Source organism: Camelus ferus, chromosome 1 (assembly GCF_009834535.1).
Source record: "Camelus ferus isolate YT-003-E chromosome 1, BCGSAC_Cfer_1.0, whole genome shotgun sequence".
Lineage (NCBI taxonomy): Eukaryota > Metazoa > Chordata > Mammalia > Artiodactyla > Camelidae > Camelus > Camelus ferus.
This window is the reverse complement of record NC_045696.1, coordinates 103,071,179-103,094,384: the sequence shown is the minus strand read 5'-3', so window position 1 is coordinate 103,094,384 and position 23,206 is coordinate 103,071,179. Positions and strand designations below refer to the sequence as shown.

General features: G+C 33.9%; 2 protein-coding genes across 8 annotated transcripts in view; both read right to left on the bottom strand.

The window, feature by feature from the left end:
• Positions 1–10,115, bottom strand: part of XRN1 (5'-3' exoribonuclease 1) — an 88,511-nt gene extending 78,396 nt beyond the window's left edge. For 2 of the 7 annotated variants that reach the window (XM_032487146.1, XM_006190550.2), the window contains exon 1: positions 9,852–10,099. In XM_032487146.1, the coding sequence (XP_032343037.1) occupies positions 9,852–9,926 (75 nt within the window). In that variant the 5' untranslated portion in view covers positions 9,927–10,099. Of the gene's footprint in view, positions 1–9,851 lie in introns of all 7 variants that reach the window. The other 5 variants (XR_004322692.1, XM_032487163.1, XM_014564199.2 and 2 more) reach the window with 5 other exon arrangements.
• A 1,030-nt stretch (positions 10,116–11,145) lies between these two features.
• The window catches only part of ATR (ATR serine/threonine kinase), an 84,320-nt gene continuing 72,259 nt past the window's right edge, over positions 11,146–23,206 (bottom strand). The window contains exons 41-47 of the mRNA XM_006190571.3: positions 22,829–22,972; positions 20,063–20,213; positions 17,292–17,448; positions 17,022–17,175; positions 15,639–15,790; positions 12,741–12,846; positions 11,146–11,511 (exon numbers count right to left, since the gene is read on the bottom strand). Coding sequence (XP_006190633.2) covers positions 11,338–11,511; positions 12,741–12,846; positions 15,639–15,790; positions 17,022–17,175; positions 17,292–17,448; positions 20,063–20,213; positions 22,829–22,972 — 1,038 coding nt within the window. The 3' untranslated portion in view covers positions 11,146–11,337. The remainder of the gene's footprint in view (positions 11,512–12,740; positions 12,847–15,638; positions 15,791–17,021; positions 17,176–17,291; positions 17,449–20,062; positions 20,214–22,828; positions 22,973–23,206) is intronic.

The following is a 23,206-nucleotide window of genomic DNA, read 5'->3' as shown; positions in this document are numbered from 1 at the left end:
ACTAATTGAAGAAAAGTATTCTGAATTTTCAAACATAAAAACAATAAAAAAAAAAAGGGCTTTCCTGTATAAACTCAATGAAAACCATCCCTGGAATAATTATTTAAATTTTACCATATGTATAGATAATAATACTATTATTATTGAGAAAATAAAACTATTATTATTAATAATACTATTATTATTGACATATCTTTGAGTTTTGGGAGTGAAAGGTTTTGGTCTTTAAATTAGTTAACACCATAAAGAGATATTTATAAAACCCATTTACACAGGATTGTACTAAGTACCACATAAGAAAAATTTAAATGCCCTTATTGAGTAACAGGCTTAAATGAAATGACAATTGTGATTACGAGATTTCAAGTGTACATTCAAGATTTACTGTTTGTTTCAAGAAATCTAAAAACCTCAATCAAAATCTTAATGTGATTTTTTGTTCTTCTTGTTCTTTTTTTTCCCCCAGGGGGGAGGTAATTAGGTTTTATTATTTATTTTTAGAGGAGGTACTGGGGATTGAACCCAAGATGTCGTGCAGGTTCAACACTTGAGCTATACCCTCCCTACAATGTGCTTTTTTTTTTTTTTTTTTTGACAGTTCTGGGACTACTTTACAAAATGATTACAAAATTTCCTTAGGTGAATAAACATGCAAGGAGGCATATTAAAGGGAGCGTAATGAAGGAAAAGCTGCCCTATATGATATTTTATGTTATAAAATAGACAGTTTAATTGAACCAAGTAGTTCAGAAGTAGTCCAAGTGTACATATAAATTTTGTATATAAGAGACACATCAAAGCAGTGAAAGAAAGGGATGCGGCACCTAGCTAACTATTTGGAAACAAAACTGTATCTCATCTTTTAACAAAATAAATTCCAGAAGGATTAGAAACTTAAATATAAGAAATGTAAGTAAAAAAATTACATGCAAATATTTTGGTAATTTGGGGGAAGGGAAAGCCAGAAACTATAAATCAAACAAATGGTGGAGTTGGCTACCTAAAAATGTACTTTTTAAATCTTATAGGGTTAAAAAAAAAGTGCCATAAACAAGTTCAACTGAAAATGACAAAATGCAGGGGAAATGCTTGCTAATTAAGACAAAGTTAACATTCCTAATATACAAAACAATCCTCAAATATTAAGGAAAAGAGCATATATTAAAAATAAGCATGGAAAATGCAAAGCAATTCAAAAAAGAAACACAAAAGTCTAATAATAATGTGAAAAAAATGTTCAACATCCCAAAATTTCTAATTAAAATGATACATCATTTTCCCCATCATGTTAGCAAAGATTAGAAAGACTGATGTTACCCAACTGGTAAGGTTTTGGAGAAATGCATATTTCATGTTATTAAAAGCAATAACTGGCATTTATTAAGGACTTATTAGGTGCCAAACATTGGGCTAGATATTTATATACATTCTCTCACTTTATTATGGCAATAATCTTAAAAGAGAGATATTTAGATTCCTCATTTAACATTAGAGGAAAATCAGAGCTAGAAAAGAGAAAGATGGCATTTACACCCAATAGTCTGGGATGGGAATATAAACTGGTATAACTAATAATGAAAGTATTTATCAAAATTTAAGGTGTGTACATCTTTGACCAAGATTTGTACTACTGGAAACTTATCCTAAGAAATTATCAGAATTGTGCACAAAGATACAAATATAAGAATATTCATGGCAATATTGTCTAGAAAAGGTAAAAAAACAAAAATACTGTCTAATAATAAAGAAAATTGTTGATGGTACATCCACACAATGGAATACTACAAAGCAATTACAAATTATGATATAGATTCATATTTGTCACGGGAAAATGTATACAATACATATGGTCAGTTAACAAAAGTGGGTTATAAAACAGCAGGTAAATTATTATCCCATTTATAGAAACTATTTATCTACATGGTTATCTGCATAGAAAAGTTAGGAGTACATAGAAACAAGATGTTACTGGTGGTTAATACTGGATGATGGAATTTCAGTTGCTTTACTTTTCCTCTAGACTATATAACAGTGTTTACATCCTGCTGTATGACGTGAAATTTTACATAATGAAGACATACTACCTTTATAATTTGAAAAAAAATTATAATTTGAAAAAAACTATAATTTTCCTTTTAGAAAAGAAATTTTAAAAATTCTTAGACTTCAGATTAGTAAGAAAGATACAGAATAATTAAGTAATCATCAGCCAGTGTGGTAAAGAAAATGAGAACGCATAGTAGAATCTTACTCTTTTACAAAGAGACCATACTAAGTTATTACATCTGCAAGTTAGAATGTATCTTATACTTTCCCCTCTCCCTCCACCCCATATCTAATTAGTCACTGAGGGTTTTGTTTTTAAATTTAACATCCAAAATGTTTCTAGAATCTCACTCTCCTATCCATTCCCATTGTCTTAGGCAATATCATCTTTTTCTCCAACCCTAGATTTCCCACCTTAATTCAAAACCTCAGTTTTCCAACTGGATGGCTTGCTTCTAATTTTCTTTCTTACCACAGCTTAGCCATTTTTCTAAACATAATCTGATCATGTTGCTTCCGTATTTAAACCCATGATATTACAAATTCTTAATGCCATGAAATGTCCTGTATGATTTGGCTGTTATTTTTCCCATCAATCTCATATTCATTCCTGTCTCCACATACAACCTACAAGCTAACAGTAGATCAATTAGCCCTAAATGTGCTGGGCTCTTTTAAACCTCTGCAATTTTACAGATGGTGTTCCCACTTTCTGAAATGCCTTTCTTTCCTTTTGCTCCTCGCTGCACTTATCTTGTAGGATTTGACTCAGCTTTGAAGATCCAGCTTAAGTATATTTGTCTAGAAGATCAATGGGAAATGATGCTCCTTTCTTCAAGTCATTTTAGGTGCTATACATAATTCTGTTGAATGCATTAAGTGTAACGTCTGTCCTTGCCTGTTAAACTATGAGTTCCTCAAAGCAAGGTCTCTGATTTCACTATGTTTAGAAGTCTTGGCACACTGCCTGACACAAAGTAGCAAATCAAAAATATTTAATAAATAAATAAATGAGCTCTCCCTTTATTGAACCTGATAGCACATATTGTCTATACCACTCAGAATATGCATTCATATTGCTTTAACTATGGTTAAGTATTAACATCTTGGTATCTAATTTCCTCAAAGTACTAATTTCTTTTTGTTAGTATAACATTGTTATCCTACCGAGTGTTGTTGCAAAATGCCTTTTATAAAAGAGTAACATATATTTGACTGTTTAAAAGAGCTGTTAATAACTCTTTTTGTCCAGTTCTTTAATACTATTTATCTTAAACAACCCAAGGTTTTGTTGCTTCAATTCATTTTTTAAAATGTGCTATTTTAAAACATAACAACATACTATACATATTTTAATAAACTACTTAAATGTATGTTTTTATATACTGTTTTATAGATTATATAATATGCTATAGTTAATATAAATTCATTTATTCAATAAATATTTACTGAAAATCTATTATGTGCCACACATTGTGTTAGGGGCTAGGAAAAACAGTAAGTGCAGTAGTACAGGGAATACCAGTAAAGGACAAAACAGAGAAAACCCCCTACACAAGAGCAAACACTTTAAGATGGAAATGTCAGCTTGTGTTCCCTATAATTTGAAAATTTAGGTTTCCATAGTCAAAACTATTTTTACCAAAATGCGTAATAGATTGGTTTTAAAAGTGCAGGCTCTAGCACAACAATGTGAATGCACTTAACACTACCAAATACTTAAAAATGGTTAAGATGGAATATTTTATGCTATGTATATCTGTGATGTTAAATTTTCTGTGCCCTGGACAGGGTGGGGTTGGGGAAGGGGAATGGGTGATTAGGGAAAAAAATATGTCTAAAGAGCCACCTAGAGGAGGGGTAATAATGAAAGAAAGGTTAAGAAATCCTGCTCTACAGCAATTCTGCTTGGTTTCAAATTCAGCTCCAACACTTAGTTTACTAGCTATGTAGTAAAGTACTTTGGGTAAGTAATTCATTCTTTTTGTAACTCAGTTTTCTCAGCTACAAAATAGAGACAATAATACCAGGACTGCTATGACTAAATAAGTGAATGTATGTGAAGCACTTAAAACAGTGTCTTAGTACATGGCAAGTGCTTAACATATCTTAGCTATTATAACAGCACTGTATTGGACTACAATCATGACAAGAATTGCATATTCTCTAAGAGTTCATAACCTTATCTGTGTGACTTTTGTTTTTGTAAAGGTTAAGTGTTCATCAAATATATATGTTCCTTATAGGAATGTACTCTCTACTTTTTCTTTTATTTATATTACTCCTTCATTAAATCAGCAAGCATTAAATGAGCAACTACTATGTGCCAGACACTGTACAAGAAATAAACCACACAAGAAATAGTTTCTGCCTATAGGTGTAATAAAGTGAGGGAAGGCAGACAGGAAAATCAACAGCAGCAACATAATGCACCTTCCTGCCTAAGGAAAGGACTGGCAGAGGAAATATGAGGGAGTCAAAAGCTTCCCTGAGAAATAGACTTGAAAGGAGGAGTCTGCAAGGTGGAGATGAAAAGGTCTTTCAGGCAGGAACTAAAGGAACAAAGGCACAGGGGAATGAAACCCATTTGTCTGGGAAACAAGTAGGTTAGAACTATAGCATAGGGATGTATGGGAAAGTGGCAGGTGATACTGGAAAGATACTAAAGTTTCACATCATCATCAATCTCAGTGATCCTGTTAAGGAAACTGGATCTTGGAGTAGTGGTTTTTTTAGATTAAGTGTTATTGTCAGAGGTTGTTATTCTTTTCCCCCATCCACCTCCAGTAAACTTGGACATTGATTACATATTTAGTAGATGTGCAACTTCCTCTTGGATTTTCTGTTTTTCTTTTATATTTTATAATCTTTCTGTAATCTCCACATTCTGTTCTACTCTATTACAGGAAAGTGCCTTTAAAAAAGGCACTGTTTTGCTTGGTTTCTTTCCTTTCTTCCCTCACCCTCCTTCCTTCTTCCTTCCTTTTCTCCCCCCCCCTCTCTACTTACTCCTTCTTCACTCCCAGCCCTTCACCAAACAAGAAATATGCTAACAATAATATAACACTGCACAAATTACTGTACACCTCTATATTCCTCAATCCTATAGTATAAAAGTTTAATATTCAATTCAGATTTATGAAATAACTATAATTTTATACAGTTATAGTATACTCCTACCAAACTACTGGACCACTTGAACTAGGCATCGAAAGTAGTTCTAGGTGTGTACAATGTAAGTCTTGTATACATTATCAATGTCAAGAATTCTCTGAAATATGTAGAATAGATAAACAAGATTATACTGTATAGCACAGGGAAATACATACAAGATCTTGTGTAGCTCACAGTGAAAAAAAAGGTGACAATGAATATATGTATGTTCATGTATAACTGAAAAATTGTGCTCTACACTGGAATTTGACACAACATTGTAAACTAATTATAACTCAATAAAAAATGTTAAAAAAAAGAATTCTCTGAAATAGGAAGAGTTAAGCTCTACTGTTTGTTTATCTCACCTTTCTTTTGTCTAATATTAGCAGCCATTGATGCTTAATGCCTACTTCTATTAATTCATTTGAGGTTGCAAAATGGTGATATTCTATCCTTTCTTTTTTTATTAGTCGGAATACTTTTATAAAGAGAACATTTTGCCTCTTGGTTGCCCAGCAGTACAAGAAAGGTTTTCAAGATTGGGAACTGTGCCTATCACCTTTGGGAGGGGATTCTTTCTTTAAAGTACCATTATGAACTCAAGGATTTAAGCATATTTGATGGTTTTTAGTCCACTGGACTATTATCATTACTGAAGATCAAACTGTCCCATTTTGGGGCCATTCCAAGCCTCTTCCAGTCGTCTCTTCACGTCAATCCTCTGACATGTTCTTAGTAGTCTTTAGTAATTTCTCTGATACAGAGTATGACAAAAGCTTCCAGGCTCATCTAGAATACTTTCTGACTCTGACTTGGAATCAGTCATTTCTCCAAGAAATCCTGATTTCTTTTAATGAGAAATGGTATTTCAAAACCATAACCTAGGCACTAAGAATACAATCACTACTGGATTGCTCATTGTTTTTAGGTCTTTTCTGGGAACAGAGGACAGAGCTAGGGAATTTATGTGCGCGTGCGCGCGTTTTGTAAGTTCATATTGAGACTTCCAATTCAAATGCTAGATACAGAGTTTTAACTTAATGTTTTCCCTACTACACCTGTAACTCCTTTCTTAACACCAAGAATCTTGGTTCTCAAGGATACAAGAGATGACAGAATTAAAATACCCTACAATTATCACACATATCACATATATAAATTTCAGAAAAATATTAATATTACCACTAATATGATTAATGGTGATAGAATTTTTTTTTTTGCATAATCTTTTCCCATTCTCCTTTATCCCTATTTATTTTATAGTTGTGCTATCTAAACATTGTCAGGACACACAGCCATTACACACTAAACTTACTCCCTCTTAACTCTTACTTTGTTTTTGTTTTATAGGTAATTATAACTAATGTTCACCCCTGGTCCTTATGTTGATACTTTCCTAGTCCTTTTGATTGTCTGAAGCTCATTCTCCAGCAGATTGCTCTCGGAAGGGCTCAAAGGAACAATATTCCCTGACGATATACACTGATAGCACTTTATCAGCTTATCCTTTATGCTTAAAAGTCAATTGAGTATCTTAAGTTACTCCATTTTCTTCTGGCATAAAGCACTACTGTCAAAAACTGTGATGGAAACTAATTTTCTTTCCCTTACAAGTCATATGCTCCTTTTTTCCAGGTGACAAAAGCCTTTTTCCCTTTTCCTTTAAAGTCCAGGAATTTTGCTAGAAGGTCTTGATGTTGGTCATCTGAGTCAATATTCTTGGGTACATGTTATATTCTTTCAACATAGTTTCAATTTTTTTAATTTCAGAAAAGTTTTCTTCAATTACAGTTTTAGTATTTGTTTTGTTATATTGCTTTGATTTCCTTTTTCAGGGACACCTATTATTTATCTTCCTTGCTTATCTTTCTTATTAATTACTTTCTCTTGGATTTTTTTATCTTTTAACTTTCTCCTATTTCCATTTTGTTTTTTTTTCTCATGGCATCATTTGCTTTTGCCTTGCTACTACTTCAGGCTTCACTTCTGAAATGATTTTTTTCATTTATCTCTAATTTTCTCTAGGTTCTGTCACTTTATTTGTAAGTTTCTGTAATTGATATCTGTTGTTCTTCCATGTATTATATAACTTTCTTAGTGCCTTTTAGCTCATTCTGAAATAGGTTATAATTTTGGTCTGTTTTGTGTGCATGTTCATACTGCAAACTTTTATTGTCTATAGGAATGTTATTTTGTTCCCCTTTCCCCCCATAACTTTGTATGCTATTTGACCTTGACAGTTTTCTGTTGTTCATTTCTATACAAATTCCATTTTTCTCAATTTTTAGAATGAGGAGGGGTTCAGGAAAGCTTTAACTTCAAAAAGCTCCCTCTTCTGCTATTTTGGGGTAGTATTAAAAATACAGTGGTTTGCTTGGTTTGTTTTCTAAGATTTCTTGACTTTGTAACCCTCCCCCCACTTTTATCTTAATCTTCTTTTATCTCTCTTGTCCCTTTCGTAATAAAATTTTTTCACTCCAGCAGTTTCTCCTTAGGGTGGGCTCTGCCTTAGAATGGTGCCTTGGCAAGTCAGTTTTGAGAGTTCACAGGAGTTAAGACTCTCCTGCCCTTTCAAAAAAACCCCAGTAATAGCTACTGCCATCTAATAGGCCTGCATAGCCTTTTAGTGACTATTTTAGAGTTCTGTTCTCAGGTCCATCAGATGTTGCCCTATTGCTTCCTTTCTCCTCTTGCAGAGATGCTAATAGCAACTGGGTCTAGAGGCTATTGGTAGATTGTCCCCACCTACTTGTACCTTGGGGTTCATGGGGACATCCTGTCACACGGTTTTGTTGTAACTGTTCTATGGATTTTAAATTTTGCTATCTAGTTGCACTTTCTGTTTTTAAGTAAGGATTCAGAGAAACCAAAACTTGTGCTGTCAGCACTGCAACCATCTTCCTGAAACCCACCCCTCCAACCAATGCCTTTCCCCAAGAACAAGCTTTTGAACCACTGTGACTTACTTACACATTACCATCTTTTAAGCACTTTTTGAGAGAGTAACTGGTAATTCTTTATAACATTTGCTTTTCTGCTGTTGTTAATGACAAATTCAAACACTTTTGAAAGACATCACTTTGATGAACCAAGTTTTAAACCTATCACTGGTGTTCATGTCATTACACTGCCTTAAAGACATTATTTTTGTTCAGTAACAAAAGTCCTCAAGATGGAGAAAATCCAAGATCCTTACACCAAATCAAATTCTGTGCCAAAGAGTACAGTGTAAAAATATTACTGAATGGATTATGTATTATCAAGTCAGTCTGAATGACAGTCACTTTTTTTCAATTTTAGAGATAAAGTGACTGATGCATGGCCGGTACTCAAATGTTTGTTGAATGAAGGATACAGGAAAAGCCTAAGTTAGCTGTTATCAATTTTATCCTCTTCTCTGGAAAGAATTATCTTCCTAAATCTAACTAACCCATGTTTCAAATAAATTAAAGACAAACTTCCATTCTGGAATTTTTTGTAAGCTTTCTCCTATATACCAAGTCTGACTGGAATCCAACAACAAAGATCCTTTCTGGAAGTTTAAACTCTACCTTGATGTTTACAGTACTTTTTAAAAAGATAAAACACTAACTTAATAGACAGCATGATGGTGTTCACTCCATTAACATGGGGGTTATTTCCCCCATATTAATACAAAGCTACTGTCACAACTAACTCAATTAGCTACGTAAGTTCTAAAGCTGACTTTTTCTTCTGTAAAATATAAAACAGACAATACATCTACTAAAACCACTAAATGTGACAAACATTAGCATATCACCCAAATCTAGTTTACCTAATAGATGACTGCCTCCTATTTCTTTCCACAGTTCCAATAAACTACATTTTTGGAGTCTGCATATAAACGTTGCGCTGGGATCATTATATACCGAATTATACACTACTACCAGTATTAGTGCTCTAATAATCTGTTTCTCTCTCCTTTTCCCCCCACCTCCTCCCTCTCTGTCCCCCTTTCTCTATCTCTCTCTCTCACACACACACACACACACACACACAATGAAGCCTCCAATTAACTGCCCCGGCCCCGTCCAAATGTATTTTTATTTCTTTTGGCTCGGGGGACTGGTACGGTCTTTCGAATAGCAGAAAAAGTAATGAAGGTATCATAAATGTGAACCATCAGCCACGTCAAAAAGTCTAGGCCTTGGGGGTGGGGCAGGATGCGGCTCTTGATAAGGGAAAGTAAACAAGGTGATTCAACTGCGGAGGCGTCATTATTGTTTGTACGTGGGTCGGCTGCTCTGAGTGGGAGTTGGGGGGAGATCCTAGGATGAACCTTCGAAGAGAAAAACGAAACCTGCAGCTCCCTGGGGAGGAAAGGGAAGCACTCCCTGAAGCGTTCCTCCCCAGGACTTATTTCGGAGTCGCGCAGGCCCTGCCCGGGCAGGAGCTGTCAGAACGGCCGCGATCCCTGCGGCTCTGCCCACAGGAAGGCGACGTGCGTCTTCGCCCCACTCAGATCCTCGGGGTGTCCTCAAACGTTCCCACCCCTCCCTGAGCCACTGAGCCCGCTGACGACGGGCAGAAACAGGAGGCTGGAGAGCCCCGGTCCCAGGGCGCAGAGAGGGCCGCGGAGCCCCGGCTCCTCCGCCTTCCGAGCCGCTGCCCCCTTGCTCCTCACCCACCTGATGCTCTTTCACCACTTCGCTGAGGCAGGGATACCGCTCTGAGATCCAGCGGTAAAACTTGGGGACTCCCATTTCGACCGTCAATACGAACTCCAGTCAGGGCCAAACCGAAACCAAACGCCCCGCCGAGGCCTACGCCGCCGCCTCCGGCCGTCGCTCTGCGGATGACAACACACCGCCCGTCGGACCATAGAGAGCGCCTGACGAGCCTAGAGCGGCCGAATTCGAGGCCACGCCCCTGGGCGGGGCTTCAGTCCCGGCACTAACTCGCCGCCACCGTCGCCGCGCTCGATTCTGGTTCAAGATCGCCCAGGCGTCTTTGCGGTTGTTGTTTCGTTCTGAAAATGTCAAGTTGATCGAGCTGTGCTCTATAAGTATATTTGGAAACGGCGTGAAAACGTCACGAGACGGCTGGAAGAGTACTTAACACTTAATTTTGTCCTGACTACTTCAGTTTCCTGAGATTACTAATCTCTGGGGTTTTCAACACAGATTTGGAAAGGTCTGATAATTTGGTTAATTTTGTTAGCAGTTTTTTTCTTTGAGGATTGTAAACCTACAACAAAGTTTCTTCTAAAACGTTCTTTTCCAATTACTTGCATAACCCTTAACATTAGGCCTTCAATAGGAAAATATATGTTTAGTTTTCACATTCATACTTCTTGGGTTATTATATTTTCCCCTTTACACTTTCAACTGTATAAAATCGCAGAATTCATCAAGTGAAATTATCTTTGTTACAAAAGTTCTTCTTTTATGTGTATGTGATAACCTCATTGCTTTGTGACTATTATGAATTATTTTAAATCTGCAATGAAACAACCCCAAATTTAACAACATTATAATTTTTTTAGATTTCAAAATCTCATGAAATTCACTGGATTCTGTACTCTGGTACTTTAAGTATGGTTGTATCTTTAAAATTACAGGATGTTTATATAGTTTTCATATGAATGCTGATTGGCTAATTTTTTTTCCCCATCACATTTTCAACATACAAAAAAGGGTTTTATTAAGTGAACTTAATGATGTGCTATTTTTGTTTACATCTCTTACTAGACAGTTCCCAGAGTGCAGGGGAAGTAGCTCTGTGCACAAATATAGCACAGTGCTTTGTCTACAGTATTTATTCAGTGTAATTTTCTGTTGTTTCAAATGAATCCTTATACTAATACTTAAAGTCAATGAAATTTGTAAAATGAAATTAGGCTGTCTTGTTTCTTGCAAATACATCTTGTTAGAGCATAAGAACATAGGATGTTTTGTTTCTCCAGTTATAATACACAGTATATATTAAGAAAGCAGTTTATTTCTTAACAACATATATTATTTTAAATATTATTAACAATCAGGGAGAAATAATACCAGTTACTCTGAGAACAAAAACATATGTTGTACTTTGGAACTGAATAGATACAACCACAGATGAATATCAAATGCCTTAAATTTAGATTATTAACATATTCTCTGAAGTAATTCTATTTCACATATATGGGGTCCAACCAAGGTACATTTGGCACAGTAAGTTTTCATCAGTAGCTTCTTGTATAAGGTAATGCACGTGTCCTTCAATAGATAATGGCAGCCCTGTCACTCTATTCCGGGTCTTGATTACACCTTGCAGTCGTTGCTCGATGTCAAGAACATGGGTCTTGGCCTAAAAAGAAATTAAAAATCATAAGGACTAAGGACCCAATGACATATGGATGTTTATAATTTGGAATTACTGCCTTTCTCTTATTTAACAAATGTTAATGCCATTTTACTGCTCATTACCCTTTTTTGTAAGAGTAAATACCGATAAGAAATAAATACAGTAACTGGAGATACTGATCTTGAGGCTTGCAATGTTGATCTAACATCAACTGCTTGGATATTTTTCAGGACTATGTAAAATACCAGGGAATCTCTTTCACATTAGAAGTCTAGAAAAATAATAATATAAAAAATCTACCCTGAAAAGTGTTTAGGACTAAAACATTTGAATACTAATATTCTAATAATACCAACAACAGTCTAATACCTGATATTTAAATTATGTTAGTATATGCACCTGGGAGCTCTAGTGAGCTACCTGGAATTCTACACAGTTCTCTCAATCAAGAAAGCATTATCAGAATGCAAAGTGTGAATGATGTTATTAGAAAAACAATAATCTATTCTAATTTATTTAAAATAACTATCCGCAAAATTTGAGGCTTCAACTAATATAGTCAGCTCTCTGCATCCAAGGATTCAACCAACCATGGATTGAAAATACTCAGGGAAAAAAAAATTCCAGAAAATTCCAAAAGGGAAAACTTGAATTTACCATATACCAGCAACTATTTACATTGCATTTACACTGTATTTACAACTATTTACATGGCATTTACATTGTACTAAGTATTATAAGTAATCTAGAGATGATTTAAAGTATACAGGACAATATACACAGGTTATATGCAAATACTATGCCATTTTATATAAAGGACTTGAGCATCCCAGGATTTTGGTATTCATAGGTGGGGGGTGGTACTGGAACATATCTCCCATGGAAACCAAGGGACAAGGGACAATTATATTAGTAAAGACTGAATTCTACATATTGAAGCTGAGACCTGCTGCTCTATAAATTCAGGCAATTTATGTTCAAGTTTTTCCCACTCTATCTCATAATTGTGAATTGCTTATGGTTAAACAAGCGTGTCTTGAACTCTGTTTTTATTATACAAATGATAATGTTAACATTGGCAATGACAATAAAGAAAACTTATGGCATTGTGATTCTAGACAGAGAACTAGACTTCAGAGTATTTAGTGGGTAGTCAGGACAGTATTTAGAATCAGTTTCCATTCGTAGAGATATACAATATCAGCTCATATCAAGCTACACCTTCTACTAACCTTTTCGTTGACAACTTCCCCTGTTTCATTCAGTGATGCTTTGGAATGACCTTTCACTGGTTTACTCCATTCCACAAGAGGATCATGTAGGAAAGTCTTTAAGACACTAAAAATTTAAAAAAATATTATGGTAATACAATGTTATCTTTGTAAAAAGAAATCTCATTAAAGTCAGCACTTAGAGGAAGAATAGTGAAGGATGAGAAGCTAGTGGTAATACTCTTATAGCACACATTACTACCATTTCAGAAGATGCTATATTTCCCTCTTTCAGAGAATTTGCCTTTGCCTACATCTATTAACCAATGTATTCTACCAAACTGCCTGGTAGACAGCTCTTAATAAAAAAAGTAAGTGAGCTTTAAGTGTGCTTTAAAAAACTACTTTCCACAGCTAACACCATATTTAACGGTGAAAGACTGGCTTCTTTACTCCTAAGAGTAGTAACAAGACAAGGATGTAGACATTTCACCACGTCTATTTGACTTTGATCTAGCTAGGGCAATAAGGCAAGACAAAGAAAGGCATTGAAATTAGATTGGAAAGAAGTAAATTTATCTTTATTTACAGATGACTTGCTGTTGTAGAGAGAAAAACCTTAAGGTATCTACAAAAATAACTATTACAACTAATGAGTTCAATAAGGTTGCAGGATATAAGATCAGTATACAAATTTAGTTGTATTTCTGTACTCTAGCAATGAACAATCCAAACATCAAATTAAGAAAAATATTCCATTTAGAATAGCATTAAAAGGAATAAAATACTTAGGAACATTTTTTAAAAGTTAAGTACAAGATATGGAAACTAAAAAAAACTATAAGACATTGTTGGAAGAAATTGAAGAAGACAAATAAATGGAAAGCCATCATATGTTTATGGATCAGAAGACTTAATATTGTTAAGATGGCAATACTCCCTAAATTGATTTACTGATTCAATACCATTCCTATAAAAATCCAGGCTAACTTTTTTGCAGAAATTGACAGTTGGTTTTAAACTGCATGTAGAAATGCAAGAGACTTATAACAGTCAATCTTGAAAAAGAAGAAAAAGTTGGAGGACTCACACTTTCTGATTTAAAAACTTACTACAAAGCTACAGTAATCACAATAGTGTGCTGTTGGCATAAGGTTAGACATATAGATCAATGGAATAAAACTGATAGTCCAGAAATAAACCCTTACATATGCCCTTTCACTGGTTTACTCCAGTGCTAGGACAGTTAAATTGAGAAAAATAATCTTTTCAAAAAATGTGCTAGGACAGTTAAATTGAGAAAAATAATCTTTTCAAAAAATGATGCTGGCACAACTGGATATACACATTAAAAAATATATAGATTTCTTAGATATGATACTAAAAGTACAAAGAACAACAAAAATAGATAAACGACTTTATCAAAAGTAAAAACTTTTATGCTTCAAAGGGCATCATCAAGAAAGTGAGAAAATAATTGCATGTATCAGAGAAAATAATTGCAAGTCATATATTCATGAGGGTCTATACCTAGAATATGTAAAGAACTCTTACAACTCAACAATAAAAGGACAAATAATCCAATTTAAAACAAGCAAAGGGGTGGGAAGAGATAGACTGGGATTTTAAAATTGTAGAATAGATAAACAAGATTATTCTGTATAGCACAGGGAAATATATACAAGATCTTATGGTAGCTCACAGAGAAAGGAATGTGACAATGAATATATATATATGTTCATGTATAATTGAAAAATTGTGCTCTACACTGGAATTTGACACAACATTGTAAAATGATTACAAATCAATAAAAAATGTTAAAAAAAAAAACAAGCAAAGGATTTAAATAGACATTTGTCCAAAGGAGACATACAAGTGACCAATAAACACACGAAAAGATGTTCAACATAACTGGTCATTAGGGAAATGCAAATTAAACCACAATGAGATACAATTTCACACCCACCAAGATAGGTAAAATAAAAAAGACAGACAATAATAAGTTTTGTTAAGGATGTAGAGAAACTGGAACCCTCAGACATTGCTAGTGGGACTATAATGTATTACATCTGCTTTGGAAAACAGTTTAAAAGTTCCTCAAAATGTAGTTTACAGTTAACATATGACCCAGAATTCTACTCCTAGGTCAATCCAAGAGAAATGAAAACATATACCCACGTAAAGCTTGTAAGCAAATGTTCATAGCCACACTATTCACAAAAGCCAAAAGGTGGAAACAATCCAAATTTCTATTAACTGATGAGTGGATAAACAAAAGGTGGTATATCCATATAATGCAATTTTATTTGACGATAAAAAAGAATGAAGTACTGATACACGCTATGGCATGGATAAATCATCATGCTAGTGAAAGAAGACAGACACGAAAGGCCACATGTTGTATAATTCCACTTAAATATGAAATATCCAAGTGGGGGAGGGTATAGCTCAGTAGTAGAGTGCTCGCTTAGCATGCACAAGGTTCAATACCCAGTACCTCCATTAAAACCAACCAACCAACCAACCAACCGAATTACCTCCCCACCTCCATAAACAAAAACAAATAAAAAAGAAATATCCAGAACAGGGAAATCCATAGAAACAGAAAGAAATCAGTGGTTACTAGAAGATGGTGGGGGAGTAGAGTTGGGGAGTTGCTAATTTCTTTTGGAAGTGATGAAAATGTTTTTTAATTAGATAGCAGTAACGGTTGCACAATCTTGTGAATATACTAAAACCACTGTAGTGTACACATTAAAAGAGTGAATTTTATGGTATGTAAAGCATAACTTATTAAAGCTATTATTTAAAATCTCTACTTCAACCAGTGCAGAATGACTTCTACATAAAAAATTGGTTAGGAACCAATAATCATATTCAAAGTTACTGTTAAATTGTTTAGAAAATATAAATTATTACCTCATTAAAGGTTCTCTTTGATCTCTCATCAGCCTCATTGTAACTTCACAAGCTCTTCGAAAAAGACCTTCTGTTCCCATAGGACCCATTCCATTAACCATATTATGAGTCAGGCGAAATGGAACAATTTCTGGGACCTCAAAGGTTTCTCCCTTAAAACAATACATTTCATTAAAAACTAAAAATGTTAGAATCTTAAAATATTCATGCAAAAAATGTAGAGCTTCATATCTAGACTCTTAGCAAAGAGCAAATATACCCTCAAAATATTTGTATCTGCAACTTACATTAGAGGCCTACATCTTGAGGGAGGCATATAACTCTACCTTTGCTTCTGAGGAACTGAAACACAACTCCTTGGATAAGATCTAGAGTATGGATGGATTCTTCTTTCACTGAATTACTATGGTGAATAGCATTATAGAGAAATCTTTATATATTAAGATCTAGCTTTATATTAACTCCCTTAATGTCCTTCTTGAATAATATAAAGTACAAACAAGTATTCTCATATTTTTCTTCTTTTAAGACTTTCACTTTACAACAGGAGGTGAAAAGAAAGAGCCAAGTGTTAGAGGGTCACAATCCCTCAGACAGGAAATGTAACATGTAATATGATGAAGTCCAGTTCATTATTTTCTGCCATTCTCTATCCTGCCATTCCTAGGGCTTTTTCATCCCTCCAATCAGTTTCCCTAGATTCTTCTCTCGTATGATTTCACCATACCAGTGGTTTATCTTTGATTTGTTTTCAGTTGGGTCTGCAACCTTTCTTGGTTTCCTGTGACCAGCAGACAGCAACCATTACAGAATGGGGATGAGGGAAAAAGTGGGTTTAATAACCAGTCTGCCTTTCAGGATCATAACACTGGAAAATTAGAGGGGGGCCTTAAGAAGAGTCTAACCACCTTTATTTATTCCCAGACCCTAGTCTGGACATACAGAATCTGAATCTCCTGGGATGTTTCCTAGGTATCTGCATAAAAAAAAATTTCTTAGATGATTCTGATATGCTGCAAGGTTTGGAAACAATAACATCAAACTACTCCATCTCTAAAACTGAGTCTCAGTAAAATAAACCATTCATATATTATATGAATACCTCATGTTCATATAACTATGAACTGAGTCAGAACTTGGATCTGTGCTTTTGGACTTCAAGTTCAGTGCATGTTTTACTATATCACTCTTCTGAGTTCTCTCCAACCTAAGTTGCTTTACTGAGGGCTGTGGGATCCAATGATCAAACCAGTCAACAAACTCTCAATATGATTCATCTGTGACTATAACTGCTACTAATAGGTATGTCTAGGAGGAGCAGCTGTGGAGGAAAGGAAGCGAGGTGAAAATACACAATTAACTAGAGTAAGTCACATCACATACCTTATTGAAGAGACAGTTGAAATCCACATGTACACATTCACCAGTCAAAGAATCAAAGAGAATGTTTTCACCATGACGGTCTCCAAGGCCCAGGATATAACCAACCATCGACATAACTGCGGTCGAACGACAGTAGGCTGATCTGCTACTGTACCTAAAAGAAATACACTGCCTATCAAATATCTTTATACCATATGGAGAAATGTAAATCTAAAATACATTTTTTAAAAAATCCAGCCATAACAATGTACTATATTCTTGGTAACTTACCATGATGTAGGATCAGGGAATGTTCTCAGAAACCACTCATGAAAAACAGGAGGATGCCTGGGCAGGAGAAATTCTCGGAATACTTTGAGTTTTTCAGACAAAGCTGCTGATTTTGGCAGCATACACTGGCGAAGTTCCTTCCCCGTCATATAAACTCCTGCAAGGTAGAGCGATTTCCATCAATCACACAAGCCAAATGAGAAAAGTGGTAATTTTTTTGGTGAAAACAGGATAGGAAGTATCTTCTATTCAAATTGTTATTCAAAAGCAAGAATAAATGGAAACATTTCAATTATGCATAGGTAAACTTATCTTCTGATATTATAAGAAAATAATAAGCACATTATCTTCCTTTAATGCTTATCCCAAGTGAAAGCTGTTGCTGGTAATAATTAATGCCAGCTAAAACCAAAGTTGTGGAATCACATTCCAAAAGACACTGCTCAGAATAAATCCAATGTGAAGAGTGCCCCTGCATGTAAGAATGCTGCAGCCCTTACTAAACATATGGTGATCTCTCTATTAATCAGCAGGCAGTACAGGTCCACACTGCATCATTACTAAGAAACCTACAATGGTGCTCTGAAATAATTTACTCTGTGTGAAGGCTAGTCTATATTTATAGTATACCTGATTCTTAAACTAACTTTGTACAGTACAAATCACCTGGGGAGGCAGAAGAACTTTTCCTTCTGATACATTTGTGAACTCGTATTATATAATTGATACGACTCCTGTCTATAAAGTGCCTTTTAGACCCACCTTGGTTTGGTGCTTTTTGTACCCAAGGCATAGCTAATAGTTTTATAGACAAGTCTGAGATGAGGCATTTTTTGCCTCAAATGTTGCACAGTTCAACTAAGTTCATGATAGGATGAAAAATGTATATTCAAGTTCCTTGAAATCAGATTCAAGTGTGTTTGACCTTCAGTTCTGTGACTTATTAGTATATGAATGTGGATAAGTAGCTGCTCATAAAATAGGGATAATTTAGCTTGTTAACAATAATAAAAAAGGTACATAATATACTTAGCACAATACACATAATTTAGTAATTTGTCAATATTATTTAATGCTATGGGGTTGACTGTATCCATCAAAGAAATATGCTAATCCCTGGTTACCTGTGAATGTGATTTTATTTGAAAATAGGGTCTTTGTCCAGGTAATCAGGTTAAGATGAGGTCATTAGGATGAGCCCTTAATATAGTATGACTGATATTTTTTATAAGAGAAAACAGAGACATACAGACTTAGGAAGAAACTATGTAATGATAGAAGCAGAGAATTAGTGAAGAACCTACAAGCTAAGGAATGTCAAAGACTGCTGGCAACTCCAGAAGCTTGGAGAAAGGTATGGAACAGATTCTCCCCTCGGGCCTTGAGAGAGATTATAGCCCTACTAACACCATGATTTTAAACTCCTAGTTCCCAGAACTAGGAGAATAAACTTCTGTTGTTTGTAAACAGTTTGTGGTACTTTGTTATGGCAGCCCTAGGGGACTAATACAATTATTTTCTACTTTACTCTGACAACTTGATCTAGTTAATGTATTGCATTATATGCATTTAAAAACTTTCACTTTGAAATAATTTTAGACTTACAAACAATTGCATAAATGGAAATAAGAGTTCCCATATATTCATCAGCCAGATTTTGTTACTGTTTATTTCTTTTATAACAGTATACAATTCACAACAGTATACAATTCAAAACCAAGAAATTAAATTTTTATAGTATTATTAACTGATGTTCAGACTTTATTCAAATTTCACCAGTTGTCTCACTACCATCCTTTTTTCTGAGTCAGGATCCAGTCCAGGATCCCACATTGTATTCAGTTGTCGTATCTCCTTTAGATCCTCAAATCTGGGAAATTTGTTTTTGTCTTTCATTACCTTGACTTTTTAAAGTTCTGGCCAGTTATATTTTTGTTTTTTCACTGTAAATTTACTACTTTTACCCCTTTGTAATTAGTAAGTATCTTGTAGAGAGATATTTTGAGACTCTGCAAATAATCTATTTTCCACCATATTTTTGCCAATTAATTTCAGTATCCACTGATAATCACTGCCTGCAACAGTTATTACTGTGGTGTTTGCTGACTGTTGATTTTCTATTTCCTCCATTTCTTCTATATTTATTCATTGTAATTCTACTGTAAGGAAGAACTGTTCCCACCTTCCTATTTATTTATTTATTCATTCAAGTATTTGTTTACATCAGTGTGGACTCATGTCTACATATTTCATTCCATGGGTTATAATCTGCTACTATCATAATTTATTTTGGTGCTCAAGTTATCCCAGGTTTGGCCAGTGGGAAACTCTAATTCCAATCTAACACTTTTGGCTTCATTCTAGCTTTCCCTTTCCTTTTCCTTTTCCTTTTCCTTTTCCTTTTCCTTCTCTAACAATGGAAAACTGGCTCTCATTAGCCACAGTATATTTACTTCTTTGCTAAGGTCTAGTTTACCCATAAAGTAGTTTCAGAATTGCTAATCAATAACCCCTAGAAAAACAAATTTTCATTTACATTTTTGTAAACTACCTCAAATCCTTTTGGGATAAAGACAGAGAAGGAATGAAAACACAGGGAAAGAAGGAAGAAATTACTTAAGTACTTCAGTACATAGTACCTAGAAATTTTACTATGGCTTATACCAAAAAAATGTACAATGGCATATATTAATAACAATTATACCTATATTACATGTTAGCAACTATTATACCCATTTTATATATTTATATCATAAGAATTAATTTTATACCCTTTTCCTTATATAGTTTGGTCAGAATAGGTCTCAAGCCAGCAGTGTTGTTAACCCATTCAATAATCCCACATTCATCATTCAGTGGAATAACTGCATATGTTCGAATATGAAGTTCTCTTCTACGAGATTCTGCATCTTTTCTTAAGCACTATTAAAAAAAAACACACATAAACTTAAGTTAAAAAATTTCTAAATGTTATGCCAAATATATCTAAAGATTGTTCATTTCATAGCAAAAGAATGTCTATGAAAGCTTGGTATGAGGGGGAAAAGTATATATAGCTCAGGCGTAGAGTGTGTATGCCCAGCATGCATGAGTACCTCCATTAAAAAAATAATTAAATAAATAAACCTAATTACCTCCCCTCATTAAAAAAAAAACACTTAAAAAAAAAGAGAAAGCTTTATTATGTAGTGCAGATGAACAATTCTTCAGAACGGCAGGGCAAGAAACTACTGGGACAATATCCTTAATTTACTTCTAAATCATTAAAAATACCTTGAGTAGGTATTTCTCTTAATTATTCATTTTTAATGCAACAACAATACTGTATTCAAAAATATTATATTTATATATTTAACAATGACAAAATACTTTTTAAAAATTACTCCCAAGATATTACTAAAACATTAAGTCCTTAGGCACAGAGACAGCTGTTTAATTTTACTTCAAAAAAATGCATGAACTGAAAAGTATGAGTTTTATGATAAACCCCCAAATGTATTTCTTACTCTTGTAGTTTATTTGTTTTTGGGTTTTTTTGGGGGGGGTGGTAATTAGGTTTCTTTATGTATTTTTTAATTAATTTTTTATTTTATTTTTTAGTGGAGGTACTAAGGATTGACACAGGACCTTGTGCATGCTAAGCACACACTCTGCTGCTGAGCTATACCCTTCCCCCTTACTCTTGCAGTTTAAAATTACAGCTTTATTTAAAAAATTATCTCCTAGCAGGAGAAAGCTTTTCCCATCTCATTTGATTAATCCTAAAATATACTAGGTAAGGATAAACAGCATTTTGTTTAATTCCAGAACTATATGAAATAAACAAACTAAGCACACATCTATAATTGTTAACCTGTCAAATTCAAAAGGTCAATCGATGACCGAAAATACATTTTAACTTTAGGAATAAATAGGCTACATAAATGCCAGCAAAATAGTACGGCATTAGAATCACATGTAAAGATATGGCTTTCTAGACCAATGCACTGACTACAGTTTTTCACAATCAGGCTATTTTATTTGACCATGTTAATGTTGGGGAACAGTAATGAAATAACTTGATCGATAATAGAGCTGATTAAGATACATTTATAAACTACAGCCAGGCTGCTTGAAACTTCCTACTAGAAAAACACTCAGGGAGCTTTGGGACAAACATAGTAATGGTTTAGTATCAGTGAATTTAGTTACTAATTTACCAAACAATATTTTATTTTTAATTTTTTAAATTCCAAACAACATTTTAAATAAAAAATATTCATTCTCTTTACAAGAACTTTGAAATGAGTTTTTAATGTGGTATTAGTTTTTAAATTACTTCTGGTTAAACTAAGCCCAAACCATAATTCTCCTTTTTAAAAAAAAAATGAATTCATTTGCTGCTCTATCTTTTCTATATTAAAGGTCTGAAACTTTTTCTGCTAATAAAAGAGTTACCAGTGAAATGCAGGGAGGGGATAAAGAGGAGGAATGAAGAGCTTATAGAAAAATACAATTTCCACAGTATGGTTTAATTTTTTACCAATGGAAAAATGGATGCTATGCACTTTTAAATACCTGGCTAGAGAATAATTCAAAATACCTAAGACCATAGATAACCCTTTAAAGATATTTCTCATCTCTGAGATAGAAATCAAACACTTACCAAAAGAACTGAAAAAAATACTAGTGATCGCCTTTAAAAAGTGTGTTGGTAAAATAGAATCTAACTTTGTTTTCTGAAATATTAAACATAAATAAATTTGATAAAAAGTATATTATAGATAATTTAAACATTAAATAGAAAATATTTTCCCTTGTTAATACATCTTATACATTGTTCTCAATATAATAAAAGTATCTTATTTTTTAAAAATTAAGTGAAACCAGCAATTCCACTTCTAGGTATGTATCCAAAAGACTGATAGCAGAGACTCGAATAGATATTTGTACACCTATGTTCTTGGTAGCATAATTCACAATAGCCAAAAGCTGGAAGCAGCCCATGTGTCCAGTGATGGGTGATTGGATAAACAAAATGTGGTATACACATACAATTGTAGATTATCCAACCTTATAATGGAAAGAAATTCTGACACGTGCTATAACATGGATGAACCTTGAAGACATAATGCTAAATGAAATAAGCCAGTAAAAAAAGGACAAATACTGTGTGATCCTACTTATGTGAGATATTTAGAATAACCAAATTCATCGAGACAGAAAGTAGAATGGTGGTTACCAGAGGCTGTGTGATGAAGGGTAATAAGGAGTTATTGTTTAATAGATATAGAATTTTAGCTTGAGAAGATGAAAAGTGTTCTGCAGAGGGATGGTTGTACAACAATCTGAATGTACTTAATGCCACTAAACCGAACTGAACAGTTAAAAATGGTTAAGATGGTAAATTTTATGTTATATATATTTTATCTCAATAAACAAATTAAGTGAAAAAAGGTAGTAGACTTCATTCCCTCTTTTTAAGAGAAATCTATTTGCCCATATCACATTGATAGTAATTATGGTAACTCTAAAATAAAAGGAAACCATATCCAAACCTTATTAATCAAAGAATTGAATTCCATCAGTCTACAATCCTTTCTCAAGTCATCTTTGGGCTTACACATCATAATGTAGAACTTCCCATCAGATCCTTTTAAAGAGATCTTCTTTGGTTTCTGAAGAGAAGCAAGAATTTCTACCTAAAAGATGATGAGTTATATATAAATTAAGGTCAAAATTCTTTGTTCAAATTTCTGTGTGTATTATAAATATTGTGTTACCTAACATAATAAGGAGAATATAATAACCTATATTATATAGCCAATTTATTATTTTAATAATTTATTTTATCTTAATTATCTATGATATGAAAAGAATGGTTCCCCATAAATAGAGACACATTTTCACCCATTAGAAGTGGCTATTAAAGTAAA